Source organism: Phaenicophaeus curvirostris, chromosome 4 (genome assembly GCF_032191515.1).
Source record: "Phaenicophaeus curvirostris isolate KB17595 chromosome 4, BPBGC_Pcur_1.0, whole genome shotgun sequence".
In the NCBI taxonomy this organism is placed as follows: Eukaryota; Metazoa; Chordata; class Aves; order Cuculiformes; family Cuculidae; genus Phaenicophaeus; species Phaenicophaeus curvirostris.
Window position 1 is genome coordinate 36,335,304 of NC_091395.1, and position 24,666 is coordinate 36,359,969.

General features: G+C 38.7%; 2 protein-coding genes across 7 annotated transcripts in view; one reads left to right on the plus strand and one right to left on the minus strand.

The window, feature by feature from the left end:
- The window catches only part of CLCN3 (chloride voltage-gated channel 3), a 70,576-nt gene extending 68,119 nt beyond the window's left edge, over window positions 1-2,457 (minus strand). The window contains exon 1 of one of the 2 annotated variants that reach the window (XM_069855775.1): window positions 2,296-2,457. The gene's annotated coding sequence lies outside the window, so the exon portion shown is untranslated. The remainder of the gene's footprint in view (window positions 1-2,295) is intronic. The other variant, XM_069855777.1, reaches the window with a different exon arrangement.
- Window positions 2,458-2,655: 198 nt separating this feature from the next.
- The window catches only part of NEK1 (NIMA related kinase 1), a 45,311-nt gene continuing 23,300 nt past the window's right edge, over window positions 2,656-24,666 (plus strand). For 2 of the 5 annotated variants that reach the window (XM_069855768.1, XM_069855770.1), the window contains exons 1-16: window positions 5,691-5,744; window positions 5,968-6,116; window positions 6,193-6,289; window positions 8,318-8,415; window positions 9,253-9,336; window positions 9,792-9,859; window positions 9,973-10,059; window positions 10,515-10,569; window positions 11,538-11,738; window positions 14,147-14,207; window positions 15,310-15,467; window positions 17,775-17,834; window positions 17,979-18,026; window positions 18,120-18,194; window positions 21,203-21,381; window positions 21,464-21,595. In XM_069855768.1, coding sequence (XP_069711869.1) covers window positions 6,000-6,116; window positions 6,193-6,289; window positions 8,318-8,415; window positions 9,253-9,336; window positions 9,792-9,859; window positions 9,973-10,059; window positions 10,515-10,569; window positions 11,538-11,738; window positions 14,147-14,207; window positions 15,310-15,467; window positions 17,775-17,834; window positions 17,979-18,026; window positions 18,120-18,194; window positions 21,203-21,381; window positions 21,464-21,595 — 1,520 coding nt within the window. In that variant the 5' untranslated portion in view covers window positions 5,691-5,744; window positions 5,968-5,999. Of the gene's footprint in view, window positions 2,726-5,690; window positions 5,745-5,967; window positions 6,117-6,192; window positions 6,290-8,317; window positions 8,416-9,252; window positions 9,337-9,791; window positions 9,860-9,972; window positions 10,060-10,514; window positions 10,570-11,537; window positions 11,739-14,146; window positions 14,208-15,309; window positions 15,468-17,774; window positions 17,835-17,978; window positions 18,027-18,119; window positions 18,195-21,202; window positions 21,382-21,463; window positions 21,596-24,666 lie in introns of those variants that run through there. The other 3 variants (XM_069855771.1, XM_069855772.1, XM_069855769.1) reach the window with 2 other exon arrangements.

A 24,666-nucleotide genomic window follows, 5' to 3' on the forward strand; every position in this document is an offset into this window, starting at 1 on the left:
AGTACTGAGCAATAAGTTTTCATGTGTCTGCGAACCAAAGATACAAGACGTCAAATTTAAAGCAGTTAGCCAGTGTAAGACTTTTATCTTAGAAAAAACAATAGTAACAGTTGGTGAGTTCTCTAGGGGCTTATTTTATTTGACAAAGATGTTTCCTATAAATCATGAATATTTTTTTTTCATTTTACATAACAGCATATTGAGGTTTCCCGAAACAGAGAAACAGTATTGATAACTATCTGCTTTCAAATCTGTCATGCCAACACATCCTTCATTCAAATAGCTGTTTTTGCAAAGAAGCATCTATGTTGCCAAGGGATACAGAACATAAAGCCCTTCACAGGTCCACCAAGAACAAAGGCATCTGAAAGCAAAAAGTACCAATACATCTGACACTTAAATAATCATGAACTTAATTTCTCTCAAAAACTCTGCACCATAAACTTCAGAGGCCAAACAACCTCAAAAAGGAGATGGAGTCCTAAAACCCATCTCCGTGTCCCCATTTTGGGACATCTTCCCATAAATATTTTCAAGTGTCTATTCTAACACAATTTAGCACCAGAAACATTTTTATTTTCCTTTTGAGGCCTTGTTTTACCCAGTTCAGTACTTCAAAGTGTGACACAGCAGATTTACTGCTTGACACCAAACATATTTCACTATCAGCACACCATTTTCCACTGTGACACTTGCTGCTTCTCATTTTAGGTGAGAATTGATACATACTCTTTTTACAGTCAGCTTCACATTTTTGACTGGGGAAAATAACATGAAAAAGTGCAGTCAATCTTCACTTTCAACCTCACTGATCAGCAGCCTCCTCATTTAATTAAGAGGTTTCAAGAAAGAAAGAAAAATAAATTTTCCCAGAAACCTTATGCATGTGCTGTTACTTTTGAAGGAACAATTTTAATGCTATTATGAACTTCACAACAGCCAAATCTCTAGCAAACTGCAGTCAGCTCCAGCTCTCTGCTTGACCTTGCATTTGAGATAGGGAGAGCCTCCAAACAGAGATGATTACAGAAGACACATCTGTTCAGCACAGACCATACTTCACGCAAGGCATTATCATCTTCCAAGAACAGTGTCTGGGAAAACACTGTCTGAAAGAAAACAGGTTTTGAGAGAGACAGTCTACCTAATTTTCAAAAAATACAGTTACGCAGATGAAACTTAACACGGCTTTGGCTTAAAAAAAATTATTACACTTTTTGTAATAGTAACTAAAGCCCATCACCTCCCTTTTTTCTCTCACAGCACCATTACTAAACAAACCCGTGAGCCAACACCAAGCGAGCACCTCAAGCAGAATAATGCTTCCAGCACCGTTTACATGGGAAGGAGACTCTGGATCTCCTGGGCTGTGAGGTGCCTCAGTCTGCTGTACAAGTTGCTAGGGAATCACAGAATGGTTTGGCTTGGAAGGGACCTTATCAAGATCATTCAGTTCCAACCCCCCTGCCATGGGCAGGGACACCTCCCACTAGGTCAGGCTGCCTAAGGCCCCATCCAACCTGGCCTTGAACACCTCCAGGGCTGGGGCAGCCACAGCTTCCCTGGGCAACCTGTGCCAGTGCCTCACCACTCTCATAGGTGTTCTCACCGGAACCAGGTGACTGGGTGACACGCTGTGTAAACATGCCGGGTGCTCCAGCTCACCCTGACCTTCCCCAGAACGGAATCCTGAACATAATAAGGATATGGAGCTGTGGGAACGGGTCCAGAGGAGGGATACAAAGATGATCAAAGGGCTGGAGCCCCTTCCATACAAGGACAGGCTGAGAGTGTTGGGCTTGTTCAGCCTGGAGAAGAGAAAGCTCTGAGGAGACCTTATAGCGACCTTCCAGCACCTGAAGGGGCTACAAGAAAGCTGGACAGGGACTGTTCACAAAGGCTTGTGGTGATAGGACAAGGGGCAATGGGTATAACCTGGGGAGGGGCAGATTTAGACTAGACATAAGGAGGAAATTCTTCACCATGAGGGTGGTGAGGCACTGGCACAGGTTGCCGAGGGAAGCTGTGGCTGCCCCATCCCTCGAGGTGTTCAAGGCCAGGTTGGATGGGGCCTTGGGCAGCCTGGTCTGGTGGGAGGTGTCCCTGCCCGCAGCAGGGGGGTTGGAACTAGACCCAAGCCACTCTACGATTCCGTGACAGGTAACCTGAGAGGGCCCCGAGGAACCGCCGCATCCACCCCTTCCGGGCCGAGGGCGCAGCAGCCGCTCCTGGCGGAGGCGGGGGGGGGGCTGTGCGCTGCCTCCTCCCGCCGCCCCGGCCCCGCCCCGCGCGTACCTGTGCGGGTGGCGCCGCGCGCTGCTGCCCGGGGGGGCGCTGGCTCATCCTCCCACGGCGGGGGGCGGCGGGGCGGGGTGGGAGGAGGAGAAGAAGGAAGAGGGGGAAGAAGAAGCGGAGGCGCCGCGGACGCCGGCTCAGGCCCCGGCTCGACGGCAGCTCCGCCGCGCGGCCCCGCCCCCTCAGCGCGAGGAGGGGAGGAGGGGGGCGGGGCTTCCTGCCACGCGCGCGCGCGTCCCCGACTCTACTTCCGGTCCTTTCCCCTCGCTCCCCTCCCTGCCTCCCGCCCGGCCTGGGGGCGCGGCTTCCTGGGGAGCGGAAGTGGTGGCGGCGCGCGCGCGCCCTGCCGCGCTTCCGGGGGGCGCGTCGAGAAGCGGGAGCCTCGCCCGGCATTCCCGTGCGCGTGAGCGGGGAGAAGGCGGTTTCCTAGGTAAAGGAGCTGGCTCGGCAGCACCGAGGCCAACGGGATGAGGTTTCACGAGGCCCAAATGCGGAGTCCCGCGCTTAGGGCACAGCAACCCCGTGCAGCGCTGCAGGCGTGGGGGAAAGCGGCTGGAAACGGTGCCTGGCAGGGGAGATCTGGCTGAACATGAGCCAGCAGTGTGCCCAGGGGGCCGAGGAGGCCAATGGCATCTTGGCTTGTGTCAAGAAACAGTCTGGGCAGCAGGGACAGGGAAGTGATTCTGCCTCTGTACTCGGCACTGGTGAGGCAGCACCTCGAATACCGTGTTCAGTTCTGGGCCCCTTATTGTAAGAAGGACCTTTAGGCTCTGGAGCGTGTCCAGAGAAGGGCAACAAAGCTGGTGAAGGGGCTGGAGAACAAGTCTGAGGTGTGGCTGAGGGAGCTGGGGTTGTTGAGCCTGGAGAAAAGGAGGCTGAGGGGACACCTTATTGCTCTCTATAACTACCTGAAAGGAGGTCGTAGTGAGGCCTCCCAAGTGACGGGTGATAGGATGAGAGGGAAGGGCCTCAAACAGCACCAGAGGAGGTTCAGATTACAAAATCGGGAAAAATTTCTTCACCCAAAGGGTTGCCAGGCAGTGGCAGGGCTTGGCCAGGGAGTAGGTTGAGTCCCCATCTCTGGAGGTATTTAAAAGATGAGTACGTGAGATGCTCAGGGGTGTGATTTAGTAGTGGACAGGTACAGCTGGACTCAATGAGCTCAAAGGTCTATTCTAATCAAGTGATTCTATGATTTTCTGGAGGTGTTCAGAAACTGTATGGGTGCAGTCCTGTGCAGTGGCTGCTGAGGAACCCCCTTTAGTAGAAGGCTTGGACTCGGTAACCTCCAGAGGTCCCTTCCAACCCCACCATTCTCTGGCACTGTGATTTGTCTTCTGGACAAACTCAGGCACACTTGAATCCCATGGGCAGCATGCATGCTGACCGCAGGATCCTGGGGATGGGAAAATAGCATTTGGCTGCAGGGAGCTCTGGCTAAGAGCGCAGCCCCCAGGCGCAGCTATGTGAGGATGCAGCATGCAGCAGTGAGATGAGTTAGCGTGCAGCAACAGAATGGAGGCACCAGGCTGTGTTTTTTTTACAAAAAGTAGTTACTGTTGCAAAAAGTGAAATATTTTTGTTTAAGTAAAGTTTTCATCCAAGTAACTGTACTTCTTAAAGAGTTAGGCGGAATGTCCCTCTGATAGCATGTTTTTTTAATAGCATATTTGTTTTCAAATAGTGTTTTTCCAGGCACTGTTACACACTTCATTCTTTTGGAAATGGTAACATCTTGTTTTAAGTATGATTTGTGCTGAACAGATGTGTCGTCTTCTATAATCACTTCTGCAGTCTTTCCTTATCTCAAATGCAAGGTCAGACAGCTGGAGCCAACTGCAATTTAATAGAGATTTGGCTGTTGTGAAGTTCATATTAACATTAAAATTGGTCCTTGGAAAGTAATAGAATTTGCATAATTTGCAGAAAATTTTTATGGGTGCATGTAGGTGAGAAATATATTCTGTAACCAGCTCTTGTCTCGCTGCACATGGTTGATGGTGATCACTTCCTCGTGTTGCCCAGGCTGCATTAAAGTGGCTTTCTTAGGCCACTGGCTTTCTTAGGCCACTCGCTTTCTAAAACTGCAAAATGAGTCATAGAGAGTCTATTTGCCGGCATTTTCGGTATCAGTTGGGTGTGTGAGAATTAATTGATAAGTTTTGCTGCAGCTGGTTTGTATCTTTAATTATGTTGTAATATAGATCTGTCTTGTATCAAGAGATAATATGCAGACAATCTCCAGATGGAGATGAATAACCTGAAAGAATAAGCGTTCTTTTAGAGTTGCAAGAACTTACTGATATGCTTAATTGTCTTGTAGCTGGTTTAGGTCAAGAGATAACCTGTCTTAGGGCTGCAAGAATTTATTGACGTTTAGTTGTCTCTAAGATGTAGCTGTCTTAGGTGAGGAGATAACCTGAAGGAAGTCTCCAGACATGGTTGGATAACCTAAAGAAATATTCTTTGAGGATTTACACGGTTCTTTGTCTACAACTAGTATATATACCTACTCTAGGATGGGATGCCTTGTTTAGAAGGACATCTGACTCAGCGCTGAATTGTAAAATATTGTAAGATATTATTTTATATCATCTTTGCTTTGAAGACTTTGTCCTTTTCACTGTTTTTACCAGTGAATGAGTGTTTCTTGCACCTGGGGTTTTCCCAAGGGAAAAGGATAGTGTCTGCAGGTCAGTGGCTTTTTGCGGAGCGGAAGGGCAGAGTGAGAGGCCCGCAGTGAGGTGGGGAAAGTGGGCTGAGGGCGATCTCCTCCTTCTCCTCCAGGCCAACACCACTGCCCCTCTGAAGACTCATGTTTCCCATGCCACAGATGAAAATAAGCCCTGTAACTCATACAAAGCTATATTCCCTCTGACTGAACTGTACCTTCTTGTCCATAGGCTACTTCTTGATCATGGATATTTGCACAGAACAGCATGCAGGAGGAGCCTCGAGCTCTGCCCAGTGCAACTGTTTAGCTGTAAAACAGTCCAGCTTGTTTTATAAACAAGACGGGTAGAAAGAGACCTACGTGAAGGCATATGAAGTTAAAATTATGTCCTACCGGTTGTAGAATCATAGAATAGTTTGGGTTGGAAGGGACCTTAAAGATCATCTAGTTCCAAACCTCCTGCAATGGCCAGGGACACCTCCCACTAGATCAGGCTGACATTGCTTAAAAGGTAATATTCATGTTAGTACTGAGTCTTTTTCTTTCTAGAAGTGCAGTTTCACACTCTGTGATCTTCCTATACTTCAGGGCAAAAAAAATCCCCACCAAGGCCATTGCAGGCCTGTCATTCTTGCTTTTTTTTTTTTTTTTTCTTTCATGGTGGTTATTCTTGGTCCTGGTTGTTTTCTCATCTCCTTTTCTTCAGAAAAGATCATTGCAGTTGTCTTGTTGTAATAATCCAGCTAACTCATTTTAGTCTGCTTCCATTTTATGGGTGGGTCCTTAATCTTCCTGAGACTCTTTGGCAGTACCTGTATTTGCATGGTAGTTCTGTGAGGAAAAAATCAGTTATTAGAGCTCTGGCTATTTGCTTTGTTTAATGATAAAACTCATCCTTTTTAATGCTGTCTGTCAGGATGAAAGATTAAACTGGCTTTAGAAACTCATCTTTTTTTTCTACACCTTTTTCTGAATCTATGTTGTGGCTTTTTGCCTAGAGCTCAAGTAAGGATGCCTTAAGAAGATAACTATGGATAAATATATTAAAGTGCGAAAGATTGGAGAAGGATCCTTTGGGAAAGCATTTCTTGTCAAAGCTAAAGAAAATGGACAACAGTATGTTATCAAGGAAATAAACATCTCTAAGGTGAGTGATTACTCCTAGTTACTAATCCATTCTCTTTGCATTCCTCTTTTCAAAAATCCTTCTTTTCCTTCCAAAGATGTCAAATAAGGAGAGAGAAGAATCAAGGAGGGAAGTTGCTGTATTGGCCAACATGAAACATCCGAATATTGTCCTGTACAGGGAGTCGTTTGAAGGTGAGATTGATTAATACAGGAGAAGCTGCAGTAAGGATAGGAAGTGACTGTGTGCTGCTTATTGCATGTAGTCTAAAAGTCAATATGGTTTTTTTCCCTTTCATTGCGCTTCTTCATACTTCTGTCACTTTAAGTTCTTTTTGATTGTATTTTTTCCACAATTCCCCTGTACATTTAAAAATAATAATGAAAGAAAAGTGCAGCAGCTCAGTAGAAATATCCACGTGCCCTCCTTATGTGCATCAGTTTTGGATGATGTTTATGTGAAAGAGTTATGTTCTTGTTTCTCCAGAGCATAAGTCTCCTCAACTACTTGTCTGTACCCTAACAACTAGGATGCTTATGTGTGTTAAATATGAGTATGGTCTGAATTTGGGTATTGAATTTGGGTATCTTGCCATCTAGCAAGAGCAATTTTATCTCAGATTCTATTGTCTTGGGATACGGTCTTCGGGTAGTACAATCGTATCACTGCTTTCAGAAGTGAAAAAATAGATGAGACCATTTGCTTAAGCAAACCACGAAGGAAGGAGAAGTAAAATTCTACATTGTTTTCACAGTGAATGTCTCAGAAAATGAGGAGAACAGATAAGAGATTCCAAGAGCCTATTATATAAGTTAAAATACTCATGAAAACCCCTGCGTATTTTTGGAGGTGCTGTTTAGGAACACTGCTCTTTTCTCTGTTTCTGCTGACTTTCCTGTGTCTTTTGATTGAGGACTTTTATTTTCTCTGTTCATTAAATTACAATGTTGCACCATGCTCCTATTGCAGTCTTCTGGTTTATAAATCCACACTCCTGTCTTCTCTGCAATAGAGGCCTGGTCTTTAAGACTGCTTTTTTTCTTTCCTTCTTACAAGGTAAATCCTGCAACATGTAGTTCACATGACCTCAAGTTGCATTTTTATTGCTAAAACACATTGACTTTAAACGTACTGGTTTGGTTTGTAAATAAGAATCATTTCAGTAAGAGGTCTTCTGGAAATCCAGACTCCTGGGATCATCTGTTAAAACAGTACTGATTATAAAGCTTAACCAAGATACAAACAGCTTTAAGCACCACAAAAAAACCCTGAGTTTGATGGTTTGAAAGACACATTTCAGAAGCAGTCTATGGGAGTGAAATTCAAGAAACTTGGATGATTTGATTAATTTTGCCTCTTTCATAAAAGAAAAGTTTTTCTTCTGAGCAGCATGCGATTGATTTTATGCATTTCTTCAGCTCTTCTCAAAATGATGCCCGATACATGAATGGGGTGCTGGTCTTGTGGTTTTGGTAACTTGCAATTTGCTTCCACCTAATCTCTTTTTCCATCAGTAAATGGAAAATATTGTGTTGGGGAACAAAACTGTAACTTTGTATGGAATATATTATGTATGCTTATATATCCAAGTGGAAACTTGCACAGGCTTTTTGGAAGTCTCCCCAGATTTCATTCAAAGATGACACAATTAAATTTTTCCATCTGTCATTGTCTGCTTCAAGTTTTATTAGCGTTCTTCAGTCTCTGAAGTGAACTGCATTTCTGATGTGACAGCTGGTGATGATCACATTCTTGTACTTAGTATGAGTAATACCTTGCCCAGGTGAAACTCCAGGACAGAACAGGGCAAATAGAGACAGCTACCTAAATTAGAACCTAGAATCTCTATTTTTGGGTAAGACATCTATTGGATGTTTTTAAGCATGTTGAAAAATGGTTTTATGTTGCATTCATCAAGTGACGACTTTTATTTCATAGTGGTTTTGAATCCCATTTGGGGGCATTTGTTTAGTAACTGTCATTTTTTCTCTCCATATTGAAGTAGTCTTACCAGAAAGAGAAACATTCTGTTGTGAAACTCTAATAGAAGGATTTTGCTTGAAGGTTAAAAAAAGGACTAGTAAATGGTCTTTGAATCTGCATGTGAAAAGGTTAATTTACTTGCTGCTTTTTCTGTGGCTACTGTGAAGATATTTGGGAAGTTATGAAAATATGGATTTTTTTGTTTTGGTTTTTAATTTACATCGTGTTTTGTTTTACAGAAAATGGCTGTCTCTATATAGTGATGGATTACTGTGAAGGAGGAGACCTGTTTAAAAGAATAAATGCCCAGAAAGGAATCTTATTCTCTGAAGATCAGGTAACAGCAAACTGCTGCTGTAGTGTTTGTGGTATGATCACAAGTTTGAAATTCTTGTGGTTCAGCTTAGTAACTATTGCTTAACCTAGAAGAAGGTTCTCAAATTGTGATTCTCGTTGCCATCAGTCACAGGAGCATGTAAAAAAAATGTAGCTGAGGTTTCGTCTGCATGTGTACAGTGCTTTAAAAAAGTTGGATTTCTTGCAAAATAAACTAAGAAATGAAAAATAGTGAAGGACAACATGAATATTTTTAACCCTTTGAAATTATTTTTTTCTAAAGTTACAATGGCATAGGATTTCTGCTGATGTTCATTTGTCACCAGTATGAAATAACATGCTTTTTAAGTGAAATAAAACCAAAATCAGCTCTCTACTATTTTTCTTTTTAAGGCGAAATACATGAAATTACTGTATGATAAAAAAGTTCTTCTGTAAATGTCAGTATGGCATTCCATGACTCTTGGTTGATTCACTGACAGAAAGAAGACTTCTTATATTGGTTACAGCAAAAGTACAGTCTTAAAGATGCAAGTTCCCTGTCTTAAACATTTTAGGCACCCAAATTCATACTGCATGCTTTGTTTGGTTTATAGTATGTAATTAAACTCACAGTCTCAGGACTGGGATCTAATTTGGACATTGCGATCTTTCATTAAAAAGTTGGCATTATAGTGACAGTGCTGTAGTCTGCTGTATAATTGAGGACAGATTGTGGGAAGAGGGTAAAATTTTGAGTTGTAGTTATAAAACTGATCTGATAGTGTCTTCAGTTATGTAACTGGGGTAGCTTTCAGATAAATAACAATGCTGATGTTGCATTTTCTTTTGTGCATAGATTCTGGACTGGTTTGTACAAATCTGTTTAGCCCTGAAACACATACATGACAGAAAAATCTTACATCGGGACATAAAGTCACAGGTATGTAGGTAACTGTGTTTTAACGGAATTTACTTCCAAAGTCGTTACATTTATATCTTGCTAGTGTAAGTTGGGAAATTATGGAAAAGAGTCTTCTTATGTAAACACTTATAATGCTGGAAACACTTTTTTTCAGAATTGTCTGGAAGAAGTTTATATATTTGTACAAACAGATGAGGCTGTTTGATGAAGCTTCTTGAGTGTTTACTCATATATTTCTCTGTGGGGATGGAAAAGGTTATGTTTTAGTGTGTGTAATAGTGTTTTCTTTAATTTTGATTAAGTAGGACTAGTTAAAGTCTGACGTTTCACAGGAATCGGTAACACTACTGCTAGTGACTGCAGGGTGTCTGAATGGTAGAAAACTCTGTTCTTCCCCAGACACGTTGACAACAAAAAGTGTGCAATTGTATGAATGCTTTAATTAACAGACTTCTTAAAATTTCTATATTAAGAATATATTTTTAACGAAAGATGGAACAATACAGCTGGGAGATTTTGGGATCGCCAGAGTTCTTAACAGGTAACTCCTTTTTGATGCTGTTTTCTCTGACTTAATCACTTTGACCTAGAAAGTACAATCTGTGTGCTTCATGTGAATTGACTAGTTAACACTTGTTCTTGTTTTCTCCTTAGTACTGCAGAGTTGGCTCGCACTTGTATAGGAACACCATACTATTTGTCACCTGAAATATGTCAGAACAAGCCTTACAACAATAAAAGGTACTAATAATCATCTTGTTAAACATTTAATGTCACATATGTAATGAGTGAGAGTAGGTAAGCCAATGTTAGAATGTTTGGTAATTGTATTTGCAGGATTAGGTGGAGAGTTTTTCGTTTTCTTTCTTTAATTCAAAGACCTCACACAAATGTATCTAAAGAAAAAAAGCCTTTGTCTATGCTTTGTCTACTTTCTATGATTGGGGTAGTTGAGGTGTAAAGGTCTAAATAAAATCTGGAGCCAAAATCACCTCCTCTGTTTTTCAGATTGGCCTTATTTTTGGTTTTTTTCTTTGCACTTTTGTGGTTTTTGGGGTGGAAGATGTATGTACAAGGGAGCTTATATATACTCAGAACACAGCCTTTTCCCTTTTGAAGACACGTTACACAGATACAAGTTACTTGGCAACATTGCACCTAAAACTAATTCTTAAGATATGTTCTCTTTGGTTTAGCGATATCTGGGCCCTTGGTTGTGTTCTTTATGAAATGTGCACACTTAAACATGCGGTGAGTAGAAATTACTTGTGTCTTTAAAAGCATAATGATTTCAAATAGTAATTTTTCCTGATATTAGGTGAATGTGTTTCAGTTGCTGGAAGGCTTTCATGGTGACTGTTTAAAATTTACCTTGAACATTTTAATCTCATCTTTCTATACCAAACAGCATTTTCCATCTGTCTTTTGGTTCACACCAATCTCTCCGCCAGTCTCAGCTCTGTATGTTGGTTTTCAGTGTAGGTCTTTAATGAACTGTGGCAGCTGAAAAAATTGTTTGGTGTTGTAACAAACGATACTGTTCATAGTGTTCCTTTCTTTCAAAAAATGTGACTTTTTCACTGAAGGTCTGAATTTGGACTGTCAGCTTTTGTGCAGATGGATTAATGCATTTACATTTAGAACAGGAATAGATCCTAGAAAAAACTCTCTAGGTAAGAGAGTTGCCTGCCTTCCCCCTTCCTACCATGCATGTGTTGTTTTGTAGAATATATCTTTATCATGCATTTTCCAGTTAGGAAGGGAAGAAAAGACATTTTTGTTCTGCCTTGTTCGGGGTTTATTTATTGGGTTTGTTGTGGTTTTTTTGATACCTGTTCCACTTAGAAGGGAGTCACCTACAAATATAAGCCATCTCTTCTTAATTGAGGAGGTGATCAGGAGACAGGGGTTGGTCTTTCTGACCCTAGCAACACCTCTGGTGTAGACAGTCATCCATGTAATCATGGCTTTCCACATTGGGAGCCTCACAACTGTGTTATAATGTGTTTATAATCAGAATACTTGTGAACATATAAAATTTTAGTTTATTTTGAATTAAACTGCTGATGTAAACCTGTTGATGTCCTTCAAAATTTGTTTTGGTATGTGGAGGCAAGGGAAAGGTGTGTTGGTTTTTTGTTTTCCTCTTCAAGCACCCTTACATATGGACAGACAGTTAGTGATATGTTGTAACTGTGCTCTACTCTTGTGTGGTACAGTTTGAAGCTGGTAACATGAAGAACTTGGTACTGAAGATAATCTCTGGACCTTTTCCTCCTGTTTCTACTCATTACTCCTATGACCTACGTAATCTACTCTCACAACTATTTAAAAGGAATCCTAGGAACAGACCATCAGTAAACTCCATATTGGAGAAAAACTTTATAGCCAAACGGGTTGAAAAGTTTCTCACACCACAGGTATGGAGTTAATTCCCATTTTGCTATAAACATCATTCTTTATTTTAACGTTAATATACAACACGAGAAATCGGAGTAATGGTATTCCCTCCAGCTTTTATAGATGCTTTCAGTTGAGGAAGAAGAGTTTTACTATGAACAGTAAAGGAAATTCTCAAATTACTTAAGTTGTTGGTAGTTTCCACAAGCAGATTTAGAGTGACATTTTCTTAAGTACATTGTTTTGTGTGTTTTTCAATTTAGTCAGGAATTATGAGCAAGATGTTGATTTGTTTGGATATGCATTTATTCATAAAATGGTACTGTTGGTGACCTCAGCATTGCTGCTTTATCATAATTTCTTCAATCCATTTTTTGTTTGGCATTTGGAATGGCCAGAAAGCATGTTCTGTGAAATACTGCTAAGTAAATTGATCTTTAAATTTCTTGATTTTTTAAATGTCTCATGTGTATATAATCTTGAGGAAGTTGCTTACTATTCTGTTCAGAATCTGTTAATATCATATGTCTTCATGTCCTTTTAATATAAATCTAATCAAAAGAGATCAGGATTAACAAGTGAATAATAGTACTGACTTGAGGTAAATGAATATAGACAGAGAGTGGACATGGAGGAAATTAATGTAAAAGGAGACCTTACTAAATATAAAGAATTCCAATGGATCATAACTCACAACTAAAGGAATTTCATCAGAAGGCCATATGTAATTGGGATTTCAATTATATGTAAAGTAGTTTCAACTAATAGTAGTTCAGATTAAATTCCCGTTGAAAGGTCACATTCAGAAGACTTTACACAGGAGTTTGTTGTAAGTTTTACTACTTTGATCTGATTTTTATTTCTGGTAGCTAGCATGGTTATGAAATTTTTATTTGAAATTAGTGAGGCAATATATAGTTAGCAGTAGACTTCTACCAGATAACGATGCTAATTTCTCCTAGATTGTTTATGAATACTTGCAGACAATTGAATAACTAATGTGTTTGACTTAAAGATGCTACCTGATCTTAAAAACAAAACAAAAAAAACCCCACACTCAGAAAGCACCTTTTATTAAAGTTATCTCTCTAAATGAATCTATTACTGGAACATTTGAATTCAGCTGAGGTGGTCATTCTGTGCCTATTTTCTTACATTTTAGCCACGGGTAATTCCTTAGTCTACATTTAAGAAATCTTCCAAAGGTGACATCAATATATTGTAACTGTTGCTGAAATCCAGCTCTTAAATGACAGGAAATTAGTTTTCCAGTTTTATTTAACTTCTTTCTTAATTTTCAGTTACCAAGTTACAGTAAAGAGTGGACCTAAATTAGAGTCAAAAGAAAAATAAAGGAGAGGGCTTTTTAAAAGGTACTGAAGAGTTATGTTTCTTTTCTGTCAGCAGCTATGTTATCATGGAAACATCACACTTCAGTTGTTACAGATTACCACCCAAATAAAAGCTTCAAAATCACCTGAATACCATTAGCAGGAGACTGTTCTCATGTCACTTCTAGCTTACAGAATCCTTTGATGATAGACTGGACTGGTTAGAAAGTTTCTCTTCCATCATGTACTGAGTCCTAAGTTCTGCACTTAGGTTCTTATTTTTTCAGTTTAACACCTCAGTGTCCGTTATAACTGACTGGCCGCTTCTAAGGAATCAAAATAATCTGAATAGTTCAAGATTCTATAAAGACTATTCCTTAAGACCTTGTGGTTTGATAACTGTTCAGTTAACATTGCTGTCAGTTGCTAGAATGTTAAGTAATGTGTACCTGGCATGCTCTAGCTCTAGAAACAGTGTCTGTAATATGGCCATTATATGTCTGGAAGTAACTCTGCTGTTGCTAAAAATACCATTGCAGTTCCCATCCTAATATTCTGTACTGGTAGCACCAGTTGTGGCACTTAGATTCAGCAAGACATTGGAGAGCAGGATGATAGAAAATGGTAACATAGGGCTGGCTCAGCTAAAAGTCATTCTTACTCTGGTTACTCTGGTCAGTGAACACTGACTGTAAAGGCTGCCTGGTGAGGCATATATGAACAAAGGAAGCCGATGTGTCATTACCCTGTAATACTCCCAGCCTTCATCTTTTGTTATCTCAATTGCATCGTCTCAGGAAGCATCTAGGTTATAGTTAGCTCATAAATGAGGTAACATGTACCACCCAGAAGTCAGGCTACGTTGCTTCTTTGAAATTATTTGAGTAACTGTGCCAAAAATGAAAATACTGAATCCAGCTTCGTATTAATATTAGTGGTACTAAATTGAATAGATAAAGTTGAGTAGTCATTTAAATTTCAGTTATAGTTAATACTATTAGTTAGATGCTTAATGGGAGTGATACCCTTCTCTGAAAGGAGTTCTTTCTAGCTTAATTTGTAAATACTGTTGGCTAACTGTTCAACTTTTTGTTTAGCTTATTGCAGAGGAATTTAATCACAAAATCTTCCAGAAGTTTGGACCACATGCTGCACTAGGTAAGTAAGGTGTAAAGCGGTCTTGCTTTCAGCTGTGGAAACATAGTATCTGCAGCTTTGTTCTTTTGTTGGATTTCATGTGTTCCTATGTCTGATTCTAGAAGTTTCAGGAAAAAGAGGAAAGCAATTTTTCCCAGTTCGCCATGGAGTTGGATGTATGTAGTGTACAAATGATGCAAATACCCATAATATTATAGGGCCATAGTTTGTATTCTTTTTTCTTTTGCGGTATGCTGTGCTTCCAAAGTTTAAGGAGACAGTAAAGACTGCAAATACTGGAAATTATTTATATGTTGTTATTTTACAATTTTTTTCCCTTACTACTGACAAATAGATAATGAGAAATACCATTGTAAAAATGTGGGAGGCTTCACTAGAGATTCTAGGATTAAGCTCTGACTTACATCCAAAGCAGTAGAATTTCTTCTACTAGTAGCAAATTAGATCGTGATGAATTTTGTCAAGATGGTCTTAACGTTCTTCATTTTTCCTGCATTAGTTTACCATTCTTTTTCCTGAATTTTATTCCCCTTTATTTTATTTCCCTATAATCACGTGAAGCTGTGGCAAGTGCTTTTGTGGTTTTTGATAGTGTTGTGCAAGTGTATCACTGCTGTCCTGATATGCTGCTATAAGTGAGTCATGCTAACACAAACTCAAATCCATATATTTTCATGAATTCTGCAGGGAAAACAATATCCCTGAAGGGCCAATGACGCTCTTCCAGAACTCATATTCTGCTGATGCTAGTGTTGCACGTTGCAGTCCGGTGTCATTAGTGGCAGGAGGCCTGTCTCTGCATTGCATTAGGAAAACTTTTTATATTCACAACTGGATAGTAAAGCATGGCAGCTGAAATAACCTTCAGTTCAAAATGTTCAGACTGAAAAGCTCAGGGATTGTGTTCTGCTGTTTCTTACCATGCATGAGGTTTAGACAACCTGTTTTAGATGCCTGGGTATATTGCACTTGTACATCAGTTCATATGAATGAAAGTTTAGCAGTTCACTCAGTTTTCTCCAGCTTTGCTGTTCCAGGACCCTGGGAAGGGGCAATATGGTACACTGGCTGGACCAGATAGGTGTTTTTTTTTCCTTTTCAGCTAAAAGACCAGCTCAAGATCAAATGCTGACTTCAGCTGCACCAACTCAGAAAATCACCAAACCTGCTGCAAAATATGGAGTGCCTTTAAGTGTCAGGAAGTCTTGTGATGCAGTTAGAAAGCCTACTGAGAAGAAGCTGTTGACTAAATCTAGACAGGTAAGATGCTCAGTTACTTAAATTGAACTGTTTTGCTCATACCTAATTTAAATGCTATGAAAATGCTGCACATTCCTTTTCAGAATGTCTTCTATGTGGACATATGCATCTGCAGAGAAAGTAGTTTAAGTGCTTGGCTTGCTTTATTATTGATTTTTTTTGTTTAGTTTGTTTTAATAAAATGAGTGTTGGAGACTGCTACCTTTAGATTTTGTTTCTAATTCCATTGCACCATGAGATGCGCTTTGCGTTTTTTCAGTTCCTTTGTTGTTGTTGACCACTCTTAGAAATATGGGAAGTCTGTCAGGTATACCAAGATCATGGACGCTAGATAAGAATCTTTGCATCTTTCTTCCTTGTTCAAAAATAATCTCAAATTTTCAAAACATGTTATAGAAAGCCTTTTTAGTGATTTTCTATAGTGGTGTCAGCCAGAGAAACTGTGTAATCTGAAGAGTAGTTTCCAAGACTTCATTCATGAGGTAATGAGAAATAGCCGCCTGTACACCTTCATACTGTACTTTTGATCTTTCTCTCTGTACCCCCTGTTACGTAAAACTTTTTTTTTTTTTCTCTCTCTCTTTATTCTTTTAATTACTGCATGTCTGGGAGGTGTTTATAATATGGCTAGTTTTGAGGTATACGCACATGGCAAGCAATTATCAACAAAGAAACTCTCGTTTCGGCAAGAGAATGAATTCAAATTTTCTTCTGCTTAAGCAGTATTTTTGTTGGGTTTTTGGGGGGGTTGGGTTTTTTTACCTTCTTCCCATGGCAGTTTGGTGAACATAATACTGAGATCTCTATCCATCTGTCAGATTTCATAGATGGATAGAAAATTATCCTTCAGAGAACTTTTGAACCTCAAGGATAATTTATCATGTGTTTAGGGAAAATCTCACTGATTGTGCAAGCCTGGTCAGTGTATGATACGTAGTTTGAAAAAGAGAGCAAGAAGAATGGAACACACAGGCTTTTTGTGTCCTTATAAGACCATGAGGTTTTTATGTTTTAAGGCATGGTTGCACAACCATCTGCTAGTCTGCTGCTCTTTATATAAGCAGTTTCACCAGCCAACGCTGATCCAACATGCATAGATGCTCGAAGTGCCAAGGTAGAGACTGAAGAAATATTCTCTTGGTGCATGTAAGGAGTCAGTAACACTGTAATTTTAAGAGATATTCGTTGTGAGGATTCTACCTAGTGACAAGGGATAAGATTTAGGATAGAAGTAATGGCTACAGTGTTACTATAAATTTTCTTCTCTTTGCTGTTGTTTAAGGGTAGTCTGAGCTTACAGCTCTCAACTGGCTTTTCAGAGGAGCACGTAGACTAGCACCTCCTTTGGTTTAGTGATATTTCGTTAACTTGCTGTAGTTGAACTGCATTGACTTAAGTCTTTAGTGACTTACATCTTCTGAGACACAAGATTTTACCATGCCTATTTGATAGGATTTTAGGTCATCGAAAGAAAATATTGTGAAGCTCTCTCTCTTCTAGTATGATCAGAAAAAAATGCTTTAAAATTTTTTAAAAGTAACCATCACTTTTTTTGTGAAGATTAGAGTAAGTAGCGTAGTTTTTTATGCTTCTTCACTAGATATTCAATAGTGGCTGCATCCTCCTGTTCCATAGGTGACAAGAGCGTTGTTTAGTTACTCAAGTGAAAGAGCCTAAGGATAACCTGCTTTTCCTAATACAAGAGAATCTTAATATCTAGGTACCATCAAAGACTTAGAATATGAAAAGATTGTAATGCAGAATGATATTGCCAGAGTAGAAAAATTAGGATGAACCAGATTTTAAAATTACGGCTTTCAGCTTTCAACACAACTTTTAGTAGAGGATGAACAAGTGCAGTAGTATTTACCCCTAGATTCTGGCACTATTTTTCATTAGTGATTAATTATTTTAAACGCCATTTTGCACATACAAAGTAGTTGACTTAAGACTTTTTTTTTTTCCAGTTAGAATTTTTCTCTCATTTTGGCATTGTGCTTTCTAATTTGAAGTTTCACCTTTTATGCAGGCCTTTCCAACTCCAGTGGAAAAAAAATGAATACAGGAGAAAAAAGTAGGGAAGTACTTGAGGTATCATGAAACCATCTATTCATGTCCAAACTAAGCAAAAGCGTTTCTTTCTTATCTTTTTCCCAAACCTTATGTAACACTGATTTTTTTAGATGTTTTGGTTTTTTTGATCTTCATGGACATATACCAGCAATTGGAGCACTAACCTGTCTTTGACAGAAACTTGACAGAATAATGACTTAGTAATAAATTCCAAATTATATGCTTATTTTTCAGGAACCTTCAAAAAAGAAAAGGCTAGAATTACCTGAAAAAGAAAAACGCCAGAGAGATCAGGTAGACAAGATTCTTGAGACTTTCTTTTTCCACCCGTAATAACTTTAATGAAATATCTTGTGGGGTGGTGTGTTGTGTTGCATAAGAATATAGAGTAGTTTGCTCTCCCAGTTAATAAGCATGTTTAATCCTTACACATTGCAGATCAGTTTACTGAAGGCAGATGAAATGAGAAGATTGGAAAAAGAAAGGGTAAAATATGTTTAAAATGTATTGATAATGAAGTTCAATTTTTTACTTGGTGATTTCTTGAATTATGTTTTCCTGTATTGTTTTCTTCTTCAGATGGAACGAATAAACAGAGCCAGGGAACAAGGATGGAGGAATGTGCTTGGTTCAGGTGGAAGTGGTGGTGTTAAGGTTGGCAGCAGATGCAGAAATGTGGTGTAGTCTGTTCCCTCTACTTTTGGTTATCTTGCACGGTCTTATCTCTTCAGAAAGATCTGCTCTTGGAGGTCATCTCTTGGGGCTGCCTATTATTAATCTATACATAATTTGAGAAACTGTTTAACAGACTCTTCCCTGGCTCTTCAGAGATCATGTGCAGTTTTCATTTTAAATACTTACTAAATTTCTGTATCTCTTCTCTTTCTGCAAGTAATGGTTTTCATGCACCACTTTCTTTTTTCCACTCCTGCTTTTGCTACTTTTCCTATGCTGAATCTATGCATGAACCGCTTATTTCACATTCAAGTTTGTTCTTAAATTCTTTTGGTGAAATCTTTTTCTAGGTTCTCATGCTGTGATAATGGATTTCTTGCCCAGTATTAAAACACCTCTCTCTAAGCATTCTTTGTTATTTAGCAACATAAATGTTTATATATACTCCTACATTGTTCAGGAGAAGGATAAAAAGTCCTGAGTAAATCTAATTATTTTTTTCTGAAAGCAATAAACTCTTTAGCCATTCATTTCTGACGTAATTTAATTACATTATTTAATCTGATTCCTATGACAGTTTCTTTTTGCCTGTTTTTATGTCATAGTTTCATGGAAACATAACTGTTCTGGGCAGCAGTCTAATGAAGTTATTTGAATATAAAGGTCTGGGTACTTTAGTCAGACCAAGCCAGTGCGGGAATTTAAGCATTGCTGTGCTGTAAATCTATCTGACAATAGAAAATGGATTAAACCACAGCTATTTGTTGTGGTGGTAGTGAGTCTTTGAATAACACTTGGCCTAAACATGTTTAGTTGGCTTTTCCTAAACAAGCTGTGGCTGAGCAGTAGTCAAAATTGATAGAGGTTTTATTTTTTGTTCCTTGTACAAGAATGTGGAATACACAAGGGCTTGACCAGATTTCACTAGCTGCTTATTAAATAAACTGTTTCAAAATAGGCATAATCATTGGATGTGTGCCACATATCATATAACTAAAGCTTACATATAAAAGCAAACTTAAGTGTACTAAACTTTAAACACCACCAGGTGGTGATTTAATGGAAAAATTAAAAAAATATCATTTTGTTCCTTTGCTGTCTTCTCTCAAGATGAAACTTGCAGGCACAAATGCAAGCTTCCATACAACACAGTATATCAGCGTAGTTGTGTTTGGATCTGAGCTACGTGTGTTCCTGAAAATAATCATGGTTATGATTAACTTAGATAATTTTATTGCAAGCTCTTTAGACACAGCAAATGTATGAAGTGTTCTCTTGTAGCTACAGCTGCATTGTTACCAATGTTCTCAGTCATCTAGGAAAACAAGTTCAGTGGCTGCATATATTTTCACTAGGTGTCACTGGTGTAAAATGCCATGAGAAACATACTTTAAAATTCATTGAAATGTCTTCTCCAGATTGGGTAGTTTAGTACAAATCATACTGCAGGCTGCTAGGTTATCATCACTTTAGGTTTCCATCTACTATTGTAGTATGCCTGACTTTATTATCCTTTTCCTTTCTCCAGTGTGAAAACACTGTGTCCAGCAACTCCCTGATGAGGATGTTGAATAGCATTGTTCAAGCTTTCCAATAAAGCAAGTTACATAGCCTCTTATAAGGGCACATCAGGGTCATGCACTGCGTGATTTTTGTCCTGTTGTTTTTTGGGATTGCTTGCTGGCACCAGTTTCTGGGGGAAAGTAGGGAAAGAGGTAGCAAGGGCTTGGCTTTAAGCTTGTGGTTCTAGCAGGGGCTGTATCTGTTCTGCAGACTCTTGATGAGCACCAAGCTCATAATGCTTCACAGCGTTTGCCTGGAGGTCAATAGTGCTATTTCTTTAGGTAATACTTTTGAAAATTGAGATCAAATAGTGATAGGAGAAACCTTTAATGGTGTCTAAAGCAAGACGTTGCCTTCTGCTTGTAGAAACCATGGTCTTGTACAGTATATTATTTTTATTCAGATGAATGGCATACCTGCATATTTAATTGAATGCTTGATAATTCAGTTAGTATTTTATCATGCAGATTATGGGGAGCCACTGAAACTCAGAATGTGAGGTAAATTCTGTGGTCAAGTATGTTCAAGAACTTCTAAACAGGTAATCTTAAACCTGCCACACCTGGACTCATCTGTTTGAGTTTATTTAAAATACTTGAGACTAATCTGGAAGGAACATAGACACTCCTGTTGAAATAAATCCCATAGATTCACTATCATGGGCAATTTGATTGCTTCCCACAGGTGTAAAGGGAACATTTTTATGCATGTGCTGACAACCTTAACCTTGTTTTGCCAGTTTCACGTTTTCTGCATCCATCCTTGGCTACTACTGTACGCTGCTGCTTGCAATTTTTTTTTGTTTGTTTTCATGTGAAGATTCTGTAGGAATTCTAATTCTTTGAGAACAACAGGTATTCACGTAAAGCAGTAGATGTTCCGCTGATCTGAGCTTTAGTAGGGAAGCATCTAAGTTCTGGCAATGGAACCAAAATTATATGTTGGTAACAATGGGGATTCTCCTATAAATCTGCACTTAGTGCCATTCAGCAACCATAGAATTGCACTTAACCATTTCCAGCTTCATGAAAAAACAAGTGTTTGGCTACAAATCATTCATTAGTACTTAAGTTAGTACTTTTTAAAACAAAAGTTAAAAGTGATAGGCTTTGATTTTTTTTCTGTGTAGAACATCTATTTCCAATTGCACCTCAATGGGTTTGTTACCAGTAACTTCCAAAATGTGAGAGGTGTCTTAAGTATAACTAGGCTGTTATCAGAAGGAGGTAGAAGTATTCTAAAGTACTAACAGACAAATAAGTTTTTTATTTATCTGTCTTGTAGTTTATTAAAACAGGGGCATGCCAGAAATAAAGCTAAGATCCATTAGGAATTATTGCAGGACGTGCTAATGCTTTTCTTCTGCTGAAGAGGGGAAAATTTGAAGGGCTTGCTAAAACCACCCTACCCCTTCTGATTTCCAGGCACCATATTATGGCGGTGGAGGTGGTGTTGGTCCTTTTCCTGTATCTTCCAGAGGACAATATGAACACTATCATGCTATTTTTGACCAGATGCAACTGCAAAAGGAAAACATTAGAGTAGCTGAAGAGAGGGAAGCCAAATTAAGGGCGAAAGTACAAGGCCGAGAAGTTGTTGAAAGGTATGGCTACCTTCCATTAGAAGTTGCACATGGTCTGTTTTAGATGAAAGTAATGAAAGTTACTGTGCATATTTATCTGCAGAGGAATTCCACCTGGAATACGTCCAGGAGTTCCTAAGGGGCCTGCAGGTCATCACCATTTACCTGATGCTGGTGCAGTTAGGAAAAAAATGAAAAGATTGAAGGAGGTGTCTAAACAAGCCAATGCAAACAGGTTGGACTATGATAATCCATAAATCTGTCCCTACATGTTAGATTCTTGTTGTGTCTTGTTTTATTTAGTAGTTGGACGTGTCTCAAAATCGCTTTTACCCATTGGTACTGTGCTGTCTGTTTGTGTTAGTCTCTTGCAGACCACAATTCTTTTAGAACCAATGGAAATGTTGGCTTCCCCCATAGTAGAGAAAATGGATTACTAACAGTGGTAACTAAATGAGATTTTAGCCAAAATTCTTAACTTAAAGCAGCTGGAGATAGGATTATAAACCTCCCCCTTTGCTTTTTTGATAGTTCCACTTTTTGTGTTACCTACCAAGATGCTTCCTTCTCCTGTCATCTCATTCTGACTGCCTTCTCTACAGCTAAGTGTTTGACTCCAACATAGGAGATGTCTAGAACACTCCAGGAATTGTTAGCTCCCGTTAATTGATCAGTGGAAAACTTCTAGGAGCTTTCTTCATCAAGGTGCAAATGCCAGATGTTATAATGGTGTGCAACTTCTAATTTGGTGATGCTTATTCTTTGCAATTACTATAATTAGTATTTTATATATGAAAGGATTGTAAACAAATACATATATTATTTTTTAAAAAATTGTTTTGCTCTTTCAAGTAGCTTCTTCAAAACTTTTTAGCCTCCTCCAGATCTGTTGCCCAAAGAACTATGTCTGTATTTATGAGCAGCAAATGGGAAAATATCTTTTTTTTCCTAGAAGTTTAGTATGTGAGCACTGCTAACTAAATGAGGAATCAATTTTCTCATGCATTGTTTAAACTTCTGCAGATGCAATCATGTATCCTCTGGAGGAAGAAATAAATGGAGTTAATGTGAGAAAAAGGAAGTAGCCAAAAAAAAAATGTTCTTCTAAACTAATTTTATTAACTTTTATGTTTTAATATATTTTGCCCGTGTAGATTTTTTTTTCTATTTTAAAATTTGTAGCAATCACATAATGCATTTAACACTCATTTACAATTTTGTAAGTTACGAGGTATATGTTATTTTCCTTATAGTAGTTTTGGCTGTTGTAAGTTACTTATTTCTTCTGGTACACCCCAGTGCTACAAAGTGTATTTTCTCAGCTGATATAAATGCGTATTTCAGTCCTTCTCTATTCTCAGTACTTTGCACGGAGCGCCACAATCTCCAAATCTGGCCTAGATTAAGAAACGCCTTTTCCCTCACACATTGACATTATTAAATTATACTTGCCTGCCCTTGAGTAAACTGTTTTAAATGTGTTAAAATTGAGAAAAACTGTAGTTAAGTGCTGCAAATTATGAATAACGTGGAGATCAAGAAGAGAAACTAATTGAGTATTTCTCAAATACGTTGACTTGGAAGTAGGTAGTGAAAATACTGTGTAGAAGTTTCAAAATAGGTAGAAGGTTTTTTTTTTCTATTTATAAACTGGGTTACCTTTAGTCTTGAACTGAGGTGCTGTTTCTTAGAATTTGAAGTGCAGTAAATACTTGTACTTTATTATCCAGAAGCAATTTTATTATCATAGCTAGCCTAGTAGTATTTGTCTCCTGTACTTTATCCATTCAGCTGGAGATGAAATATAAAGTGTTCAGGATGGTTTTAACTCAAACAAAGAATTTAAGTAATTGTAACTTTCTTAAAGACAGGTAATTTAGAGCATATATTAAATAAGTTGAGAAATTCTCATGTAGCAAACTTTGTTTCAGATTACACTACCACAACTAATGTAAAGCTCAGTATATTCAATATCGGCAATCCTTAAATATTGTCTCTAGGATGGTTGCGCAGCCCAGAAGAAACCTAGCTGACATGTTTTAGCAAAACAAGTCACACTGCTTTAGAGTAGGGAAAAGCGTTGTCATAAAATTTAGTTGAAACAAGACTTCCCTGTGAATTAGGTTTGAGACAAACAAGCTTAGGTGGTTTTACTTCGGAAGCATCTCTCCTCTAACACTGTAAGCTAAACTTCTGCTATGTGACGTGGGTTTGGACAGATTTCACTATCCACCCTTTGAGTTCATATTTGACTCACTACAAGATTTTTACTGCATACAAAGATTATCAAGTGCTTGTTTCTTTACCCCTAACAACTACGTGGTTTGTCTTGCCTTTTCCAAGCAGCTACAACATTTGTTTTATTATATTAAAGTCATCTTATCTCCATCTTTCTCTTAATGAATTGTAGCATATGGAAGTATTTAATTTCCTTGTTGCTTGGCATGAGGGGAGAGAATAAACAAGATGCAAAGATTTGTAATCAAAGTGCTAATTCATTTAGGGATTACTAACAGTAACTCCTGTATTGCAAAATAGTTCTTTCTTTAGCTGCCTCAGCCTGATGGGTTATTGCTATGAGCGTATTCAAATTTCTTCCTGCCTATTGCTGGACCCCCAATACTCCTCAGTCAAATGAGTCTAGGGGAACCTTGAAGAGAGAATTGCTTTATCATTCTATGATTTGTTAGAATATCTTACACAATTTCTCAGAATTTTTTTTTAATAGAAAGCTTCCTTCTAAGAAGGTTCACTTCTAACCAATTTGTCAGAAAATGATTCCTTATAAAATCATGTTTGTACTAGGAGATGTGCCAGATACTCAGTTACAGTAACTGGAACACAGTCTTCTTGTGTACACAAGCATGTCCCTTACCTGGGGTGGAACATATGAGAAAAAACATCTTTTCTGGCTAATTCTCAGGCAGGAAAATTCCTTCATAGTCCCTTTAAAAACAAACCAAAGTCCCCCAAAAGGAGTTGCCAGAACCCTCTGAGAATACTAGCACTATTTTCATTACCCAAGTGGTAGAAGCTCTAACTTTAAACATGGGTCAGTCTTTCAAGACTGCTGCATTATTGACCTTTACTGACGGGCTCCTGTGAGGAGTTTTTGCCTGTGTCTGAAGGAAAACCTTGAAGGACTCTTCTTTTCTGCAAATGATAATAATGAAACAAGCTAAGGCACTTTTAGAAATAATTGAACTAAGATTGTGTTTTGACATTGTTTTTTGTTTCCATGACCAGGATACGGAAAGAGAGCACAATGTTTTGGTTAGTTTCTTAATTATTCTTTTAACTTAGTTA